Below are 19,296 nucleotides of genomic sequence, written 5' to 3'. Positions count from 1 at the left end.
CTCCGCCCTTCGCCCCTCCTTCCCAGTGACCCGACGTGCCGAGAGGTGGAGACTCGCCGGGAAGGAGGCTGCCCGCCCTCGGCTGCCCTCCGCCAGCCAACCTGACGGCACCCCAGCCTGGGCGGAGCCCCGCGCCGGCTTCCCCCGGCGGCACGCTGCGCTAGGGCGCGGCACACACCCGTCCCCCGCGCCCCAGAGCGCCCCCGACGACGGCCCGGGAGAGGCGGTGGGCGGCATGTCGGGCTTGGATTACCTCGCGGCCGAGTGCCTGGTTTCCATCTCCAGCGGCGCCCTCGTCCACCCGGCCTCGGCCGCCCCCCAGGACGACTGGACGGCGCGCCCCAGCTGCCGCGCCACGGCTCTCCAGGCCGTGCGCCCCGGCGCCGCCCTAGCCGACGGCCTCCGCTCCTCCGCGCCGCTGCCCGCGGGGGGCCAGGGGGCTGGCGGTTTCGGGGCTTTCCAGGAGGGGCCCCCCGACGGCGCTCCCGGCCTGGCCCCCGCCTCCTCCTCCTCCCCCCCGAAAAGGCACCGGTGCCCTTTCCAAGGTTGCGCCAAAATCTACGGGAAGTCGTCTCATCTGAAGGCGCATCTCCGGACGCACACGGGTAAGGGCGGCCCCAGATGACTCCCCCCCCCGTCGGCTTCCTCCCTCCCCCCGTCGGCTTCCTCCCCCCCCCCCCTTGCTCGGTTGCCTGCCTCTCCTCGGCCTCCGCCCACGTGGGGACCGCGCCTCCCCAGCGCTGCGCTCTGGTTTGTTTTTTTTTACGCATGCTCCCCCCCTTTCGATTTTGGAAGAGGGGGCGCGTGTTAGAACCCGGCGGGTGAGGCTACGCCCCCCCAAACCCACGACGCCACGTGACTGCCTTGAAAGCGAAAGTACTTTCGATGAACGGAGAAAGGGAAGGAGGGCGACCCCCTCCAGGACGCGGTTATATTCGCGCCCTTCTGGCTCCAGGGAGCTTCCGCGGGCCGAGGCAGTCTATCCGCGGACGGGGACCGCGGATTCCCTTCTCTCCCGCTTGGGAGAGAGCCGCTTGAATGCACATTTCCCCCGCGTGTGTGTGTGTGTGTTGCGGCAAGAGCGATCCATTTTTTCCATGCCGGTTCCCTTGGAGATCTCGCCTCGACTTCCAACGCCGCCCACTGCCGGCTGAGCCGCCCGAGCTGCCCACGCGGGTGGGAGGTGTGGCCGGGCGCGGGGTGGTCCGATTGCGCTGCCTTGTGCAGAGGTCGGAGGACAGATCCGTTCGCAGGAGTGGCGCCAGCGGGGGTGTGGGGGTGCGCGCGCGCCTCGCCATCTATGCGCAGCGGTGTCGAACTCATTGGTTAGGAGGGCCGGATCTGACATAAACAGGACTTTGTTGGGCCGGGCCATGTAGGCGTGCCTGTATAAGATTAGGTAGCAGAGATTTAAAAAAAAAACCCTTAAAACATGCTTAAAACGTTAGCGCTCGTTGGTCTTCCTTTGTGTTTCTCCCCTGGGATCCAGGGAAGCTCTGGCTCTTTCCTTCCTTCCCCAGGGGACTTGGGGGGGGGGTGAGGAGCCTCAGCCGATAGAAGGAAGAGAGGCTTCGTGCAGTAACTCTGCTGTGCGATTGAGAGCAAGCTATTGGCCAAGCAAGCTATTCCTCCCCCACTTCCTCCCCAAGGGAGGAGCCTCAGCCAATGGAGAAAATAGAGCCTTTACTCTGTAGCTCTGCTGTGCGATTGAGCAAGCCTGGCAAATCAAGCTGTGATGCGGAAGGAAGCGAGAGAGAGGGAGAACGAAGCAGACGGCAGCCAATTGCTCGGGGGCCTGATAAGAGCCCTCTGGGGCCCTGATTCGACCCCCGGGCTGCAGGTTTGACACCCCTGATAATGGAATTCCACTCACCAGGCTCCCGATTATGTATGCGTGCTCAGGTTGCAACTGATTGACGGTGACCCCAGAGGGTTTTCGATGCAAGAGAGGAACAGGGGTGGTTCGCTGTGGCTTTGCCTAGCCGCCCCCCCCCCCAACTCATTTCCTTAGAATCATAGAGTTAGGAGGGACCTCCAGGGTCATCTAGTCCAGCCCCATGCATAGTGCAGGATAGTCACAAAAACGTCGTTCCCCCACACCCCCCAGTGACCTTTGATCCATGCCCAGAAGATGGCAAAAACCTCCAGGGTCCCTGGGGGAAAATTGGAGGTCTCCCTTGGCCAAACTAGCCTGGAGAAAAATTTCTGCCTCAGAGCCAGTTTGGTGTAGTGGTGAAGTGCGCGGACTCTTATCTGGGAGAACCGGGTTTGATTCCCCACTCCTCCACTTGCACCTGCTAGAATGGCCTTGGATCAACCATAACTCTCACAGAGCTGTCCTTGAAAGGGCAGCTTCTGGGAGAGCTCTCTCAGCCCCACCTGCCTCACAGGGTGTCTGTTCTGGGGGAGGAAGGGAAAGGAGATTGTGAGCCGCTCTGAGACTCTCTCCTTGAAAAGGCAGCTGCTGTGAGAGCCCTCTCAGTCCCACACGCCTCACAAGGTGTCTGTTGTGGGGGTGGAAGGGAAAGGAGATTGTGAGCCGCTCTGAGACTCTGTCCTTGAAAGGGCAGCTTCTGGGAGAGCTCTCTCAGCCCCACCTGCCTCACAGGGTGTCAGTTGTGGGGGAGGAAGGGAAAGGAGCTTGTGAGCTGCTCTGGGACTCTGTCCTTGAAAGGGCAGCTTCTGGGAGAGCTCTCTCAGCCCCACCTGCCTCCCAGGGTGTCTGTTGTGGAGGAGGAAGAAAAAGGAGATTGTGAGCTGCTCTGGGACTCTGTCCTTGAAAGGGCAGCTGCTGTGAGAGCTCTCTCAGCCCCACCTGCCTCACAGGGGGTCTGTTTTAGGGGAGGAAGGGAAAGGAGATTGTGAGCCGCTCTGAGACTCTCCAGAGTGGAGGGCGGGATAGAAATCCAATTTCTTCTTCTTCATCATCATCTTCAAAATGGCCAGCAGCTTTTCCCTGGGCGTGTAAGAAAGGGCCACAAGACCTTCGCACTGATGCCCCCCTCCCTGCCCTCCTTCTCATGCTCTGCCTGAGTTTGCAGAATCAGCATGGCTGCCCGATGGCCATCTCGCCTCTGCTTGAAAGCCTCCAAGGAAGGAGCGCCTGCCACCTCCTGAGGAAGCCTGTCCCCCCCCCCCCCCCCCCCGTAATGGCTGAGCTTCGGAGACCTGATTAGATTAGGCCGGTGAAGTCAGGCCCCGCCTAGATGGTGGTGAAAAGTGCTGATAAGGTGCCCTCAACTTACGGTGGGCCCGTAGGGTTTGCAAGGCCAGAGACGTTTAGAGCTGGTTTGCTATTGCGTGCCTTTGCGTTGGCAAGCCTAGACTGCCTTTGGGGATCCCATCCAAGCGCAGACGATGGCTTCGCTTTGAAAGCAGGGGTGGCCGGACTTGTTTCATGAAAGGGCCGCATCGAATAAATGTCAGATGTTTGCGAGCCACAAGACAGGCAGGCAAATAGATAGGAGAGAGAAGTGGAAAGAAAACAGCTTTAACTTTAACGAGAGCCAGTTTGGCGTAGTGCAGAGGTGGCCAAACTGTGGCTTCGGGAGCCACATGTGGCTCTTTCACACATATTGTGTGGCTCTTGAAGCCCCCACAGCCCCATCAGCTGGCTTGCAAAAAGCATTTTCCTCTTTAAATCACTTAGCCAAGCCGCTATAGAGCACGGGTGGCCAACGGTAGCTCTCCAGAAGTTTTTTTTTCCTACAACTCCCATCAGCCCCAGCCATTGGCCATTCTGGCTGGGGCTGATGGGAGTTGTAGGCAAAAAAAACTTCTGGAGAGCTACCGTCGGCCACCCCTGCTATAGAGAATACATTTCAGGTTGCTTTTCCACTCCTCCCTCCATCATCTCAAACATCTGACATTCATGTGCTGTGTCTCTTCAACACCTGATGTTTATTCTTCATGACTCTTATATTAAGCAAGTTTGGCCACCCCTGGTGTAATGGTTAAGTGCTTGGACTCTTATCTGGGAGAACTGGGTTTGATTCCCCACTCCTTTCATGGAGTAAAAGGACAGGTCCTCTTGTGGATCAAAAACTGGCTGAGTAATAGGAAGCAGAGAGTGAGTATAAATGGGCAGTCTTCGCAGTGGAGGACAGTAAGCAGTGGGGTGCCACAGGGCTCGGTACTGGGTCCCATCCTCTTTAACTTGTTCATAAATGATTTAGAGTTGGGAGTGAGCAGTGAAGTGGCCAAGTTTGCGGATGACACTAAATTGTTCAGGGTGGTGAGAACCAGAGAGGATTGTGAGGAACTCCAAAGGGATCTGTTGAGGCTGGGTGAGTGGGCGTCAACGTGGCAGATGCGGTTCAATGTGGCCAAGTGCAAAGTAATGCACATTGGGGCTAAGAATCCCAGCTACAAATACAAGTTGATGGGGTGTGAACTGGCAGAGACTGACCAAGAGAGAGATCTTGGGGTCATGATAGATAACTCACTGAAAGTGTCAAGACAGTGTGCGTTTGCAATAAAAAAGGCCAACGCCATGCTGGGAATTATTAGGAAGGGAATTCAAAACAAATCAGCCAGTATCATAATGCCCCTGTATAAATCGATGGTGCGGTCTCATTTGGAGTACTGTGTGCAGTTCTGGTCGCCGCACCTCAAAAAGGATATTATAGCATTAAGAGAAGATGCAGAGAAGGGCAACTAGAATGATTAAAGGGCTGGAGCACTTTCCCTATGAAGAAAGGTTGAAACGCTTGGGACTCTTTAGCTTGGAGAAACGTCGACTGCGGGGTGACATGATAGAGGTTTACAAGATAATGCATGGAATGGAGAAAGTAGAGAAAGAAGTACTTTTCTCCCTTTCTCACAATACAAGAACTCGTGGGCATTCGATGAAATTGCTGAGCAGACAGGTTAAAACGGATAAAAGGAAGTACTTCTTCACCCAAAGGGTGATTAACATGTGGAATTCACTGCCACAGGAGGTGGTGGCGGCCACAAGTATAGCCACCTTCAAGAGGGGTTTAGATAAAAATATGGAGCACAGGTCCATCAGTGGCTATTAGCCACAGTGTATGTGTGTATATAACATTTTTTGCCACTGTGTGACATAGAGGGTTGGACTTGATGGGACGTTGGCCTGATCCAACATGGCTTCTCTTATGTTCTTATGTTCCTCCACTTGCACCTGCTGGAATGGCCTTGGGTCAGCCATAGCTCTGGCAGAGGTTGTCCTTGAAAGGGCAGCTGCTGTGAGAGCCCTCTCGGCCCCAACCACCTCACAGGGTGGGGGTTGAAGATATAGGAGGGAGAAGAAGATTTAGGAGATTGTAAACTGCTCTCTGATTCAGAGAGAAGGGCGGGGTATAAATCTGCAGTCCTGTTGTGGGGCGGGGGGGAAGATATAGGAGATTGTAAGCCTCTCTCTGATTCAGAGAGAAGGGCGGGGTATAAATCTGCAGTCGTATTGTGGGGGGAGAAGATATAGGAGATTGTAAACCCCTCTCTGATTCAGAGAGAAGGGCGGGGTATAAATCTGCAGTCGTCCTGTTGGTGGGGGGAGATATAGGAGATTGTAAACCCCTCTCTGATTCAGAGAGAAGGGCGGGGTATAAATCTGCAATCATCGTCTTCTAAATGCATTCTCCAAGCTGCTGGCTGGCTCGGAGAAGTGATTTAAAGAGAGAAATGCTTTTTCCAAGTTGGCCGACGGGGTGGCGGTGGGGCTTCGAGAGCCACACAATGTGTGTGAAAGAGCCACATTTGGCTCCCAAGCCACAGTTCAGCCACCCCTATTTCAAGGTGTGTTGATATTGTGTCCTCCCAGTCGGGGCAGCGGACTGATTACCTGCTTGGAGTTTTGGTTTGCACAGGGATGATGCGTGCTGCGGGGGGGTGGGGGGGGTGGGAGATGCGGCAGGGACAGCCCCCCCCCACACACACCTGATCGCTTGCCTCTAACCGAACTACCTGTGGAGCCATCTGTCCCCAAACTGAATCATTCCCCAAGGAGCAGAAAGGTGGCCAACATTATGGTTGGCCTTTTTCCCCATTTCACTTTCCCCCAACCCTGGGAAGTAGGCTAAACACAGAGGGGCGGGGCAGTGCTGGATTAAACCCCGTGCAGGCCCCTAAGCAGTCAAAATCTCTGCCGGGGCGGGGCGGTTGCCAATTATCTCAGAGTCAGAGCACTCACCCCACCGCCTGTGGGTCCCCCTTCAGCCTGCGGGCACCTTCTCAAAAGCCCCTTTGACAAAGCTGTAGGGCAGAAGTAGAGAGAGGCCAACTTGGCGACCACGCCAAGGCAAGCGGGGCAAAGAACGGCTCAGTTGCTGGCTGCGTGTGCAGGCTGGGAGGGCTGCCAGCAGGAGGAAAACGGAGGGGAAAGCCAGCCCCGGGCCCCTAAAGGCGTGGGGGCCCATAGACCAGTGCCTACTTTGCGTAATTGTTAATCCAACCTTCGGGGGGGGGGCTGTTCTGAAGTCACCCTCCGCCTTTCAGCCTCTCGCTGGTCTTAACCTGACACTCCGGCCATTAAACCGTATTGCCTTTTGCAACAAATGGGTTGGGGGTGGTGTAAAGTAGGAGCCCCGTGGCGCAGAGTGGTAAAGCTGCAGTACAGCAGTCCGAGCTCTGCTCACGACGTGAGTTCGACCCCGGCGGAAGCTGGGTTTTCAGGCCGCCGGCTCGAGGTTGACTCAGCCTTCCATCTTTCCGAGGTCGGTCAAAGGAGTCCCCAGCTTGCTGGGGGGGGGGGGAAGCGTAGAGGACTGGGGAAGGCAATGGCAAACCACCCTGTAAAAAAAGTCTGCCGTGAAAACGTCGCGATGCGACGTCACCCCAGAGTCGGAAACGACTGGTGCTTGCACAAGGGGACTACCTTGACCTTTGAAAAGTTCTACTATGTTGAGCTGGCTTGGGGGGCTACAACAAATGGAATTCTTGATTCAGAAGTCCTGTTAAGGTTCAATGGGTTGGTCAACCCCTGTCCCATAAATTGGCCTGGGTGTAAAGCTGGGCGGGTCTTCTCTGGAGTAAGTCCTGGAATGGGCAGTGCTCTCTCGAAGAAGTACAAATAGGTTGGCCATTGGGGTTATGCGCCGCACTGAGCAGCGGTGGTTTTCGATATGAACAAGGCTTGACCATAGGGCAGGGTGGCCAAACTGTGGCTCTTTCATACGTGCTGCGTGTCTCTTGAAGTCTCCGCTGCCCCATTTGGAGAAGGCAGTTTGGAGAAGGCATTTAAAGTTGCTTTCTTTCCACCTTTCCTCCCCTATCTATCTGCCTGCCTTCCTTCTTTCCTTCCCTCCCTCCCATGCACCCATGAAATTCACTGCCACAGGAGGTGGCGGCTACAAGCATAGGCGGCTTCAAGAGGGGATAAACATATGGAGCAGAGGGTATTAGACACAGGTTATTGGAAAAAGTCTGCTGTGAAGACGTTGGGAAAGCAACGTCACCCCAAAGTCGAAAACGACTGGTGCTTGCACAGGGGACTACCTTTACCTTTTTATTGATGGAACTCTCTTTCTGGGGCAGTGATGCTCTGTATTCTTGGTGCTGGGGGGGGGGGGGCAACAGTGGGAGGGCTTCTAGTGTCCTGGCCGCTCTGGTGGACCTCCTGATGGCACCTGGTTTATTTGGCCACTGTGTGACACAGAGTGTTGGACTGGATGGGCCATTGGCCTAATCCAACATGGCTTCTCTTATGTTCTTATGTCTGGGGCAGTGATGCTCTGTATTCTTGGTGCTGGGGGGGGGGCAACAGTGGGAGGGCTTCTAGTGTCCTGGCCCCACTGGTGGACCTCCTGATGGCACCTGGGTTTTTGGCCACTGTGTGACACAGAGTGTTGGACTGGATGGGCCATTGGCCTGATCCAACATGGCTTCTCTTATGTTCTTATGTCTGGGGCAGTGATTCTCTGTATTCTTGGTGCTGGGGGGGGGCACAGTGGGAGGGCTTCTACTGTCCTGGCCCCACTGATGGACCTCCTGATGGCGCCTGGGTTCTTTTTGGCCACTGTGTGACACAGAGTGTTGGACTGGAGGGGCCATTGGCCTGATCCAGCAGGGCTTCTCTTATGCTCTTATGTCTGGGGCAGTGATGCTCTGTATTCTTGGTGCTGGGATGTGGGGGGAAATAGTGTCCTGGCCCCACTGATGGACCTTCTGATGGTGCCTGGTTTTTTGGCCCCTGTGTGACAGGGAGTGTTGGATTGGATGGTCGTTGGCCTGGTCCAATATGGCTTCTCTTATAGTCCTTCTAATCCTTCCTTCCTTCCTTCCTTCCTTCCTTCCTTCCTTCCTTCCTTCCTTCCTTCCTTCCTTCCTTCCTTCCTTCCTTCCTTCCTTCCTTCCTTCCTTCCTTCCTTCCTTCCTTCCTTCCTTCCTTCCTTCCTTCCTTCCTCCCTCCCTCCCTCCCTCCCTCCCTCCCTCCCTCCTTGCTGCTTTCAGACATCTGACGTTCATGTCTTGTGGCTCTTAAATATTTGATGTTTATTCTATGTAGCTCTTACTTCAAGCAAGTTTGGCCATCCTGACTTAGGGGAAGTGGTGATTTTGGGAGAAATCAGTGGAATCGTAAAATGGTGCTTAAATTTCACTCTTTCGCTGAGTGCCCATATGAGGACTCAGGGAAGGAAGCGTCTGAACACTGTAACACATTTTTACCCTTTTCTCTACATGAACTCCAGGCAGAATAGGTGCTTCTTGCCCTTCTCTGTTTAACCTCACAGTGACAAAAGTGCTGCGAGGCCGACTCGGTGGGGAAAGAATGGCAGGCTCAGCTAGTGCAGGCAGTTCCATAGCCGACTGAGGATTTGAACTCAAGACCTGGGGAGACCCAGCTCTCTGAACCCCACAGGATTCATTTGCTTCCCTTTCTGCATCTGGAGGGAAGACAGCAGGAGGCGGGGACAGAACCAAAACTCCAGTTTCACTCCTCTTTCTAAGTGGGCGATGTGATCTGGACAAACAGCCACAAGTTTCTAGTCCACAGGGCAGTTGGTTGTCTAGAAAAGGCGCAGTGCGGTGTTTGGATGGGGGCACCGATCCAGCCGGGGGGGACCCTGTTTCAGGGAATGGGCGGTATAAAGATTGAATATAATAAGCGGGGCTTTTTTTTGTAGCAGGAACTCCTTTGCATAATAGGCCACACACCCCTGTTGCAGCCAATCCTCCAAGAGTTTACAGTAGACCCTGTTAAGAAGAGCCCTGTAAGCTGCAGGAGGACTGGCTACATCAGGGGTGCGTGGCCTAATAGAGAACGAGTTTGATGTAGTGGTTAAGTGTGCGGACTCTTATCTGGGAGAACCGGGTTTGATTCCCCACTCCTCCACTTGCACCTGCTAGCATGGCCTTGGGTCAGCCATAGCTCTGGCAGAGTTGTCCTTGAAAGGGCAGCTGCTGTGAGAGCCCTCTCCAGCCCCACCCACCTCACAGGGTGTCTGTTGTGGGGGAGGAAGGTAAAGGAGATTGTGAGCCGCTCTGAGACTCTTTGGAGTGGAGGGCGGGATATAAATCCAATACCTTCATCTACCTCACAGGGTGTCTGTTGTGGGGGGAGGAAGGTCAAGGAGATTGTGAGCCGCTCTGAGACTCTTCGGAGTGGAGGGCGGGATATAAATCCAATATCTTCATCTACATCACAGGGTGTCTGTTGTGAGGGGGGGGAGGTAAAGGAGATTGTGAGCCGCCCTGAGACTCTTCGGAGTGGAGGGCGGGATATAAATCCAATATCTTCATCTACCTCACAGGGTGTCTGTTGTGAGGGGGGGGAGGTAAAGGAGATTGTGAGCTGCTCTGAGACTCTTCGGAGTGGAGGGCGGGATATAAATCCAATATCTTCATCTACCTCACAGGGTGTCTGTTGTGGGGGAGGAAGGTAAAGGAGATTGTGAGCCGCTCTGAGACTCTTCGGAGTGGAGGGCGGGATATAAGTCCAATATCTTCATCTACCTCACAGGGTGTCTGTTGTGAGGGGGGGAGGTAAAGGAGATTGTGAGCTGCTCTGAGACTCTTCGGAGTGGAGGGCGGGATATAAACCCAATATCTTCATCTACCTCACAGGGTGTCTGTTGTGGGGGAGGAAGGGAAAGGAGATTGTGAGCCTCTCTGAGACTCTTCGGAGTGGAGGGCGGGTTATAAATACAATATCTTCATCTACCTCACAGGGTGTCTGTTGTGGGGGGGGGAAGGGAAAGGAGATTGTGAGCCGCTCTGAGACTCTTCGGAGTGGAGGGCGGGATAGAAATCCAATATCTTCATCTACTTCACAGGGTGCCTGTTGTGGGGGAGGAAGGGAAAGGAGATTGTGAGCCGCTCTGAGACTCTTCGGAGTGGAGGGCGGGATATAAATCCAATATCTTCATCTACCTCACAGCGTGCCTGTTGTGGGGGGGGGGGGGGAGGTAAAGGAGATTGTGAGCCGCTCTGAGACTCTTCGGAGTGGAGGGCAGGATAGAAATCCAATATCATCATCTTCTTCTTCTTCTTCTAATAGGCAAAAGAGTTCCTGCAACCAAAACAGCCCTGATAATAAGCAATAAATAAAGAACGTGGCTAGGTTTTTGAGTCCCAAACGGACGGACAAAAGAGATGGTAATGGAGCAAGTGGGGTTGGGTACCGTCATGGCAATGAACCTTCTGCTGAGCCCTGTGAAATGTCTTCAGTGTCTGACCTGTGCCAAGGGTTGGCCCATGCGCTTAATCCCCTCATAGATGGAATGTGGGGTTGGCAGCTGCCAGTCCTGCACGCCTGAAGGCTGCAGATCTTGTTTTTGGGGGAGGGTGTTGACCCAGATGCCATCTGGTTGATGAAGCAGTGTGTTCCTCAAAACATCTAGGCTGGGGGTGGCCAAACTGTGACTTGGGAGCTACGTGTGACTCTTTCGCACATATTGTGTGGCTCTTGAAGCCCCCATAGCCCATCAGCTGGCTTGGAGAAGGCATTTCTCTCTTTAAATCACTTTGCCAAGCCAGCAGGCGGCTTGGAGAATATATTTAAAGTTGTTTTCTTTCCATTTTCCCCCTCCTTTTCCATCCCCCTTCCTCCCTCCCTCCCTTTCTTCCTTCTGAGAGCCAGTTTGATGCAGTGGTTAAGTGTGCAGACTCTTACCTGGGAGAACCAGGTTTGATTCCCCACTCTCCACTTGCAGCTGCTGGAATGGCCTTGGGTCAGCCGCAGCTCTCTCTGAGTTGTCCTTGAAAAGGCAGCTTCTGGGAGAGCTCTCTCAGCCCCACCCACCTCACGAGTTGTCCTTGAAAAGGCAGCTTCTGGGAGAGCTCTCTCAGCCCCACCCACCTCACAAGGGTGTCTGTTGTGGGGGAGGAAGATAAAGGTGATTGTAACCCATTCTGAGTCTCTGATTCAGAGAGAAGGTCGGGGTATAAATCTGCAGTCTTCTCCTCAGTGCAGTGTTTGAGAAAAAGGTCCAATGGAGAACCGGTCCGCTTTGCAAGCCTTTTTGGGTCTCTAATCCTTCTAGGGACCAATCTTGTGAATTATATACAATTGTCTAGGCCCAGTAGGCCCCCGGTGGGCTCCTATCAGGCTCCTGAGCAACTGGCTCTTGTCTGCTTCCTTCTCCCTCTCTCTTGCTTCCTTCTGCATCTCAGCTTGCTTTGCAAGGCTTGCGCAATCACACAAGAGCTACAGAGCAAAACCTCTGTTTTCTCCATTGGCTGAGGCTCCTCCCTTGGGAGGAAGGGGGCGAGGGAGAGCTTGCTTGGCCAGGCTCTCTCAATCGCACAGCAGAGTTACTGAGCCAAGCCTCTCTTCCTTCTATTGGCTGAGGCTCCTCCCCCCTCCTGGTCCCCTGGGGAAGGAAAGAGCCAGAGCTTCCTTTGCCCAATTCCCTGGATCCCACGGAAGAAATACAAAGAAAGCACCTTTTAAGACCAAAAAGGGCTAATGTTTTAAGCATGTTTTAAGGTTTTTTAAAAAAATCTTTAGTTGGGTTTGTGTCCTTTAAAAAGTTTCCATCTCCGCTACCTAATCTTAAATGGGAACACGCATGGCCCAGCCGGCCTGACGAGGTCTCATTTATGTCGGATCCGGCCCTCATGAGTTCAATACCCCTGCTTTAGACCAACATGGCTACCCAGCTGCGTCTGGCTCCCATTCAAATTGGTATTTGATTAAGCATATGTTTAAAGAAATATCCAGCAATAGTTCTTTTTTCAGGCATATTCTTTTCCCTGCCGAGGGTTTTCTGTGCAGCCACCTGTTTTGTGCTTCTGGCCGCACCCTTGCTCTGTGTGTGTGTGTAGCCTTTTGTGTCGTCTCCCTGTGTTTTCTTTTGGGGAGACAAAGGCAGGGCTTTGCCCCTCCGCCCCCCCCCCCTTTCACCTCTCTCTCCAGATGGCACTGAGTCGTCCTTGCAAAATGAGATGCCCAGAACTCCCCAGGAGCTCTCCCCTGGTGCTTTTTCCAGGCAGGGAAGCCTGGCGTGCCCACTGTATGTGCGTGTGGGGGGACGGGAAAAAGCTGGTGCTTTTGGATTAGCTATGCCCGCTGGGAATCATATTCTCCTTCTGTCCTTTGGCAGAAGAGGGTACCAGAAAGCTTTCCCAGCCTAGCAGAATTCATAGGTAGGAAAAAGTGTATAATAGCACACGGGGCTTTCTTTTTTTGTAGCAGGAACTCCTTTGCATATTAGGCCACATCCCCCTGATGTAGCCAGTCCTCCAAGAGCTTGCAGTAGGCGCTGTAATAAGAGCCCTGTAAGTTCTTGGAAGGTGAGACGGGAGAGAAGAGAGCACTCCCTGGAGAAGACCCTGATGCTGGGAAAGACAGAAGACAAAAGAAGAAGGGGACGGCAAAAGAGATGGCTGGACAGCGTTACTGATGTAACTAACATGAATTTGAGCTGACATCGGAGGATGGTGGAAGAAAGGAGGGCCTGGCGTGACTTGGTCCAGGAGGTTGCAAAGAGTCGGAATCGACTGTGCGACTGAACAACGACAATAACAAATCTCGAGTGTCTTAATTCATTTAATAATTGCAACTTGCATCAAAAAAAAGGTCCTGATTTGTTCCCTGGAAGGTCAGATGCTGAAGCTCAAATCCTTTGGCCACCAAATGAGAAGGGAGCACTCCCTGGAGAAGACCCTGATGCTGGGAAAGACAGAAGGCAAAAGAAGAAGAGGATGGCAAAAGAGATGGCTGGACAGCGTTACTGATGCGACTAACACGAATTTGAGCAGACTTTGGAGGATGGTGGAAGACAGGAGAGCCTGGTGTGACTTGGTCCGTGGGGCCACAAAGAGTCGGACTCGACTGTGCAACCGAACAACAAAAAAGCTCTTGGAGGATTGGCTACATTAGCTGTGTGTGTATGGTCAAATATGCAAAGGAGTTCCTGCTACAAAAAACCCCCGGCATGCTATTATATATTTAAAAAGGCCCCGATAGCATGTAAATTCATGCAAATGCAGCGAGTGCAATAGGGTAAAGCTGTCATTCCCAAACGGAATTAACGCCAACTAGCATCTTGCATTTTTGTTTTGTTTTGTTTTTAAGCCCTGCCTTTCTAGGACCTCAGGGCAACGTCCCTTGATCTCCCCTCTTCCATCTCCATTTTCTCAAAAACCCTGCAAGGCAGGTTAGGCGGAGAGAATGCAGCCACTGGAGGGTGGGGGTGGGCAGGTCGGTCATCACCTGTGGATTCTGCAGAAGAGGAGGGACTACACCCAGTCTGACACCTCTAACAGCTGCGCTGTGCCAATTGCTTGTAGATCCAGGTGGGCAGTCGTGTTGGCCTGAAGCAGGGGTGGCCAAACTGGGGCTAGGGAGCCACATGCGGCTCTTTCACACATATTGTGTGGCTCTCGAAGTCTCCACTGTCCCTTTGGACGGCTCGGAAAAGGCATTTCTCTCTCTAAATCACTTCTCCAAGCCAAGCCAACTGGCAGCTTGGAAAATGCATTTAAAGTTAAAGTTGCTTTCTTTCCACCTCTGGTTTCCTTCCTATTTTCCATCTGTTTTCCTTCCTTCCAGTCCGTCCTTCCTTGGGGGTCTCAAACATCTGACATTCATGTCTTGTGGCTCTCAGACATCTGATACTTTTTCTATGTGGCTTTTACATTAACAAGTTTGGCAATCCCTGTTGTGAAGCAATAGAACCAAGTTAAGAGTCCAGTGGCACCTTTAAGACTGACAAAGTTCTGTTTAAGACATAAGAACAAAAGAGAAGCCCTGTTGGATCAGGCCAGTGGCCCATCCAGTCCAACACTCTGTGTCACATAAGAACATAAAAGAAGCCACGTTGGATCAGGCCAGTGGCCCATCCAGTCCAACACTCTGTGTCACATAAGAACATAAAAGAAGCCACGTTGGATCAGGCCAATGGCCCATCCAGTCCAACACTCTGAGTCACATAAGAGAAGCCATGTTGGATCAGGCCAATGGCCCCTCCAGTCCAACACTCTGAGTCACATAAGAACGCAAGAGAAGCCATGTTGGATCAGGCCAATGGCCCATCCAGTCCAACACTCTGTGTCACACAATGGCCAATATATATATATGTGTGTGTGTGTACCCACACACACACACACACACACACACACATATATATATATACACACACACACACACACTGTGGCTAACAGTCACTGATGGACCTCTGCTCCATATTTTTATCCAATCCCCTCTTGAAGCTGGCTATGCTTGTAGCCGCCACCACCTCCTGTGGCAGTGAATTCCACATGCCAATCCCCCTTTGGGTGAAGAAGTACTTCCTTTTATCGGTTTTAACCTGTCTGCTCAGCAATTTCATTGAATGCCCACAAGTTCTTGTATTGTGCGAAAGGGAGAAAAGGACTTCTTTCTCTACTTTCTCCATCCCATGCATTATCTTGTAAACCTCTATCGTGTCACCCCGCAGTCGACGTTTCTCCAAGCTAAAGAGCCCCAAGCGTTTTAACCTTTCTTCATAGGGAAAGTGTTCCAGCCCTTTAATCATTCTAGTTGCCCTTTTCTGGACTTTCTCCAATGCTATAATATCCTTTTTGAGGTGCGGCGACAAGAATTGCACACAGTATTCCAAATGAGACCACACCATCGATTTACAGGGGCATTACGATACTGGCTTTCGTATGCATGCATGCATCCTCAGATAAAGGTGCCACTGGACTCTTACTTTGTTTTAGTTGCTTGTAGTCACTGGAGGGTTCAAAGTGCTGTATACAGTTGTATATTTGTGTGTGTGTGTGTGTGGAGGGCTTTTTTTGAGCAGGAATGTACAGGGATGCAGCTCGGGCTGGGTTGGCAGCAGAGGCTGTGATGGCCCAGGGTTCTTATTCTAGCAGGAGCTCCTCTGCATATTAGGCCACGCCCCCCGATGTAGCCAATCCTCTTGGAGCTTACAGTAGGCCCTGTGAGAAGAGCCCTGTAAGGAATTCTAGCAGGACCTCCTTTGCATATTAGGCCACACACCCCTGATGTAGCCAGTCCTCCTGGAGCTTACAGTAGGCCCTGTGAGAAGAGCCCTGTAAGGGATTCTAGCAGGACCTCCTTTGCATATTAGGCCACACACCCCTGATGTAGCCAATCCTCCTGGAGCTTACAGCAGGCCCTGTGAGAAGAGCCCTGTAAGGGATTCTAGCAGGACCTCCTTTGCATATTAGGCCATGCCCCCCTGATGTAGCCAGTCCTCCTGGAATTTACCATAGGCCCTGTACTAAGAACCCTCTAAGCTCTTGGAGGATTGACTACATCAGGGGGGGCGTGGCCTAACATGCAGAGGAGCTCCTGCTAGAATAAGAACCCTTATGCAAACGAGTTCCTGCTGGAGAAAAAACCCTGCGCGAAACAATGGTGATGTGGGGGTGTGTGTGGCCTGATATGCAGAGGAGTTCCTGCTGGTCTTTTTCTACTTAATAATAATAATAATAATACCTTTTATTTATATCCCGCCCTCCCCGCCGAAGCAGGCTCAGGGCGGCTAACAACAAAATTCAATATACATAGTACAAAACAACGTTTTAAACCACAATTAATTAAAAGCTATTAAAATTCTAAAACAGTAAAATTAACATTTTGTGCTATCACCTGGACGGCGAACTTACTTAGCGGTTCTAGCCTGTGAAGGCCATTTGGAAGAAGATGGTCTTGCAGGCCCTGCGGAATTGCTCAAAGTCCCGCAGGGCCCGCATTTCTTCTGGAAGTTGGTTCCATAACTCTGGGGCCATAACAGAGAAAGCCCGGGTACAGGTACTCTGAAGTTTTACCTCTTTTCGCCCGGGGATATTCAGCAGGTTCTTCCCTGCGGACCTCAGTGCTCTCTGGGGTTCATGTGGGGAGAGACGGTCCCCACGTGACTTAAAAAAGCCCTGTATATATGTAGGTATGCATAGGACCATGTCATCCTTCTGTCAGTCACAGAAGGTAGAAACAGTATTATCCACAAAGATCAGATTGTAGGAGGGTTGCAGCTGGGAGAGCGGGTGGCTTGCTAGAGGGCATTTAGCAAGAGGCGGAGGGAAGAAAAACCAACGGTGCAGCCGGAAGAAATGTTTATTCCGAAAGAACTGTTACACGGACAATGTTGGGGGCTTCTTTAATCTTGTACCTTTAAAACAGGGGTGTCGGATCCACGTAACAGTGATCCACGCAACAGTGATCCACGCAACGGTCACCTCAAGATTGGACTACTGTAATGCCCTCTACTTGGGGCTACCTTTGTGCCGGACCCGGAAACTGCAGCTGGTGCAGAACGCGGCAGTCAGGCTACTGTTAGGGCTCCCGAAATGGGAGCACATACGGCCAGGGCTGCGCGAACTGCACTGGTTACCAATTGTATACCGAGTCCAGTACAAAGTGTTGGTTATTACCTTTAAAGCCTTATATGGCCGAGGACCAGCCTACCTGAGGGACCGTCTCTCCCCATATGAACCCCAGAGGGCACTGAGATCAGTTGGGAAAAACAAAATGATTATCCCTGGACCGAGAGAAGTCAAGGTGCAAAACACCGGAGTGCGGGCCTTTTCAGCTGCGGCCCCGGTTCTATGGAATCAGCTCCCAGAGGAGGTGCGGGCCCTGCGGAATCTTGACCAATTCCGCAGGGCCTGCAAAACAGTCCTCTTTAAACAAGCGTATGCCGGCTGCTGAATTAGGACCTAGAGTAACCGTGTCTTAAGATTCTCGTCAGTATAGATACTTAAACTGGCAGGCACCAGCGTCAGAATATTATTATGCTGCCAGATTAATTTAACGCAAACAGTGAATTTAAAAAAAAAAAATTAAATTATTACCGGGTTTCTATAATGTTTAGATGTTTTTATTGTTAACTAAGTTTTATCTATTACCATTGTTGTACATGTATAGATGTTGTTAGCCGCCCTGAGCCGCCTTGGTGGGGAGGGCGGGATACAAATAAAATTTATTATTATTATTCGTTAGGTGGGCCAGATCTGACATAACTGAGACCTTGTTGGGCCAAGCTGTGTCAGGTTGGGCTGGGCCACGTGTGTACCTATTTAAGATTAAGTAGCCCTGTAAGCAAGAGAGAGGGAGAAGGAAGCGGATGACAGCCAGTTGCTCGGGAGCCTGATAGGAGCCCTCCGGGGGGCCTGATCCGGCCCCTGGACTTCATGTTTGACACCCCTGGGTTAGAGCATGCAGAGATGCACCAGGCTGCCTCCTTTCTGGGTGGTAACTTTGGGGTTTGTAGGAGCTGTTAATAATCTAACTTCGTGGACTTTTCCTGGCACACAGCTTGAAGATCCGCCAAGAGGGTCTTAATTCTTGAATCCTGGACACGTTCTTCCCCACCTTGTTGTTTGTTCTCAGGCATTAGAAGATAGACTGCCTCTGTTCGTGAAGGTTCCGCCGAGGTTAACCATGTCCCTTCTCTCTCCTCCGCAGGCGAGCGGCCTTTCTCCTGCAGCTGGCTCGGCTGCCAGAAGAGGTTCGCCCGCTCCGACGAGCTGGCCCGGCACTTCCGCACCCACACCGGGGAGAAGCGTTTCGCCTGCCCGCTCTGCGACAAGCGTTTCATGCGCAGCGACCACTTGACCAAGCACGCCCGGCGCCATCCCGCCTTCCAGCCGGGGATGGTCCGGCGGCCCGCCTGCCACAGCGCGTCCCCCAGTGACTCGGTCGCCAGCAGCCTGGCTGGAAGTCCTGCCCCGGACAGCCCCACCTCTGATGGCCCTGCACCTTAAAAAGTCGGGGGGCGGGAGCCCTGATACACCTGGTGCTCCCCGCTGGGAGCCGTTCTCCGCAGGAAAGCTTTGTGATCCGATTCCTCCCTCTGCCCCTTCCCAGTTCCGGAGCCGCTCAAAACTCCTAGATGCCCCGAGGCTTTGGCTGATCTTGGTGGAATCTCCCACGTCGCTGCAGGGATTGCAATAATGAATGCCAGCCAGGTCAAATATTTCGAATTGAAGCCCTCTAGCTTTCTCCCTCTGCATCGGAGGACGACTTTTGGTCCGGGGCTTTCCCAAGTTGTCGACGCTTCCCGGCGTGAGAGAGACGACTCCCAAGCTCTGCGACTAGCATCCGGGGAACCCCACCCGCACGTGAAGATGCTTAACCTGCCATTTGTTTCTGCTTTCAGCTTTCTACAATTCCCGAACTGGACCATTCCCCCCCGGGTATTTGAGAACAGGAGACTGGGGAGTTCAAGGACCATCCCACCCAGTTCTCTGATGCCAACGGTGGACAGCCCCAAACTGGAGCCTGCCAGAAAGCGTTGTTCCTCGTTTGTGTCCCTGGTGCCAAAGGGACACAATGGAGAGGCACCGGTTTTTTTTTGCCGTCGTGGCTGGTGGAGCGCCTGATGGGGGAACCTCACCACCTTTCCTGGGTGCGGATGGGTCGAATCCTTTTAGACACAACCACCCGCCTCCCTCCGCCTTTTCGCCATGAATTCTGTAGGCTGTTTAGGTATTGAATGAAGAAAGGATTTCGAATTTTGAGACCGTTTCAACTGCCAAACCCAGCAGGGCCTCATCCTCGTCTGATAGAATCAAACCTGGCTACACCACAGGGCCTTTTTTGTGGCGGGAGCTCCTTTGCATATTAGGCCACAACCCCCTGATGTAGCCAATCCTCCTGGAGCTTACAGGGCTCTTAGTACAGGGCCTACTGGAAGCTCCAGGAGGATTGGCTACAGGGGTGGAATTCTAGCAGGAGCTTCTTTGCATATTAGGCAACACCCCCTGATGTAGCCAATCCTCTCAGAGCTTACAGTGCTCTTCGTACAGGGCCTACTGGAAGCTCCAGGAGGATTGGCTACATTGGTGGGGTGTGGCCTAATATGCAAAGGAGTTCCTGCTACAAAAAAAGCCCATCATAAAAAGCCATCACAAAGCAGAGGGGCACAGTCTCAACTTCTC

At 52.7% G+C, this 19,296-nt stretch overlaps 1 protein-coding gene across 1 annotated transcript; it reads left to right on the top strand.

Annotated features, from left to right (window-relative positions):
- Nucleotides 1-213: 213 nt before the first annotated feature.
- Nucleotides 214-18,157, top strand: KLF16 (KLF transcription factor 16). Its single transcript, XM_060232789.1, has 2 exons — nucleotides 214-605; nucleotides 17,822-18,157. The coding sequence occupies exons 1-2, from the start codon at nucleotides 236-238 to the stop codon at nucleotides 18,118-18,120; spliced, it is 669 nt and encodes a 222-aa protein (XP_060088772.1). The 5' UTR covers nucleotides 214-235; the 3' UTR covers nucleotides 18,121-18,157.
- Nucleotides 18,158-19,296: the final 1,139 nt, after the last annotated feature.

This window comes from Heteronotia binoei, chromosome 2, assembly GCF_032191835.1.
Source record: "Heteronotia binoei isolate CCM8104 ecotype False Entrance Well chromosome 2, APGP_CSIRO_Hbin_v1, whole genome shotgun sequence".
Classification (NCBI taxonomy): Eukaryota; Metazoa; Chordata; class Lepidosauria; order Squamata; family Gekkonidae; genus Heteronotia; species Heteronotia binoei.
The sequence above is the reverse complement of the archived record's forward strand: the minus strand, read 5'-3'. Positions and strand labels throughout refer to the sequence as shown.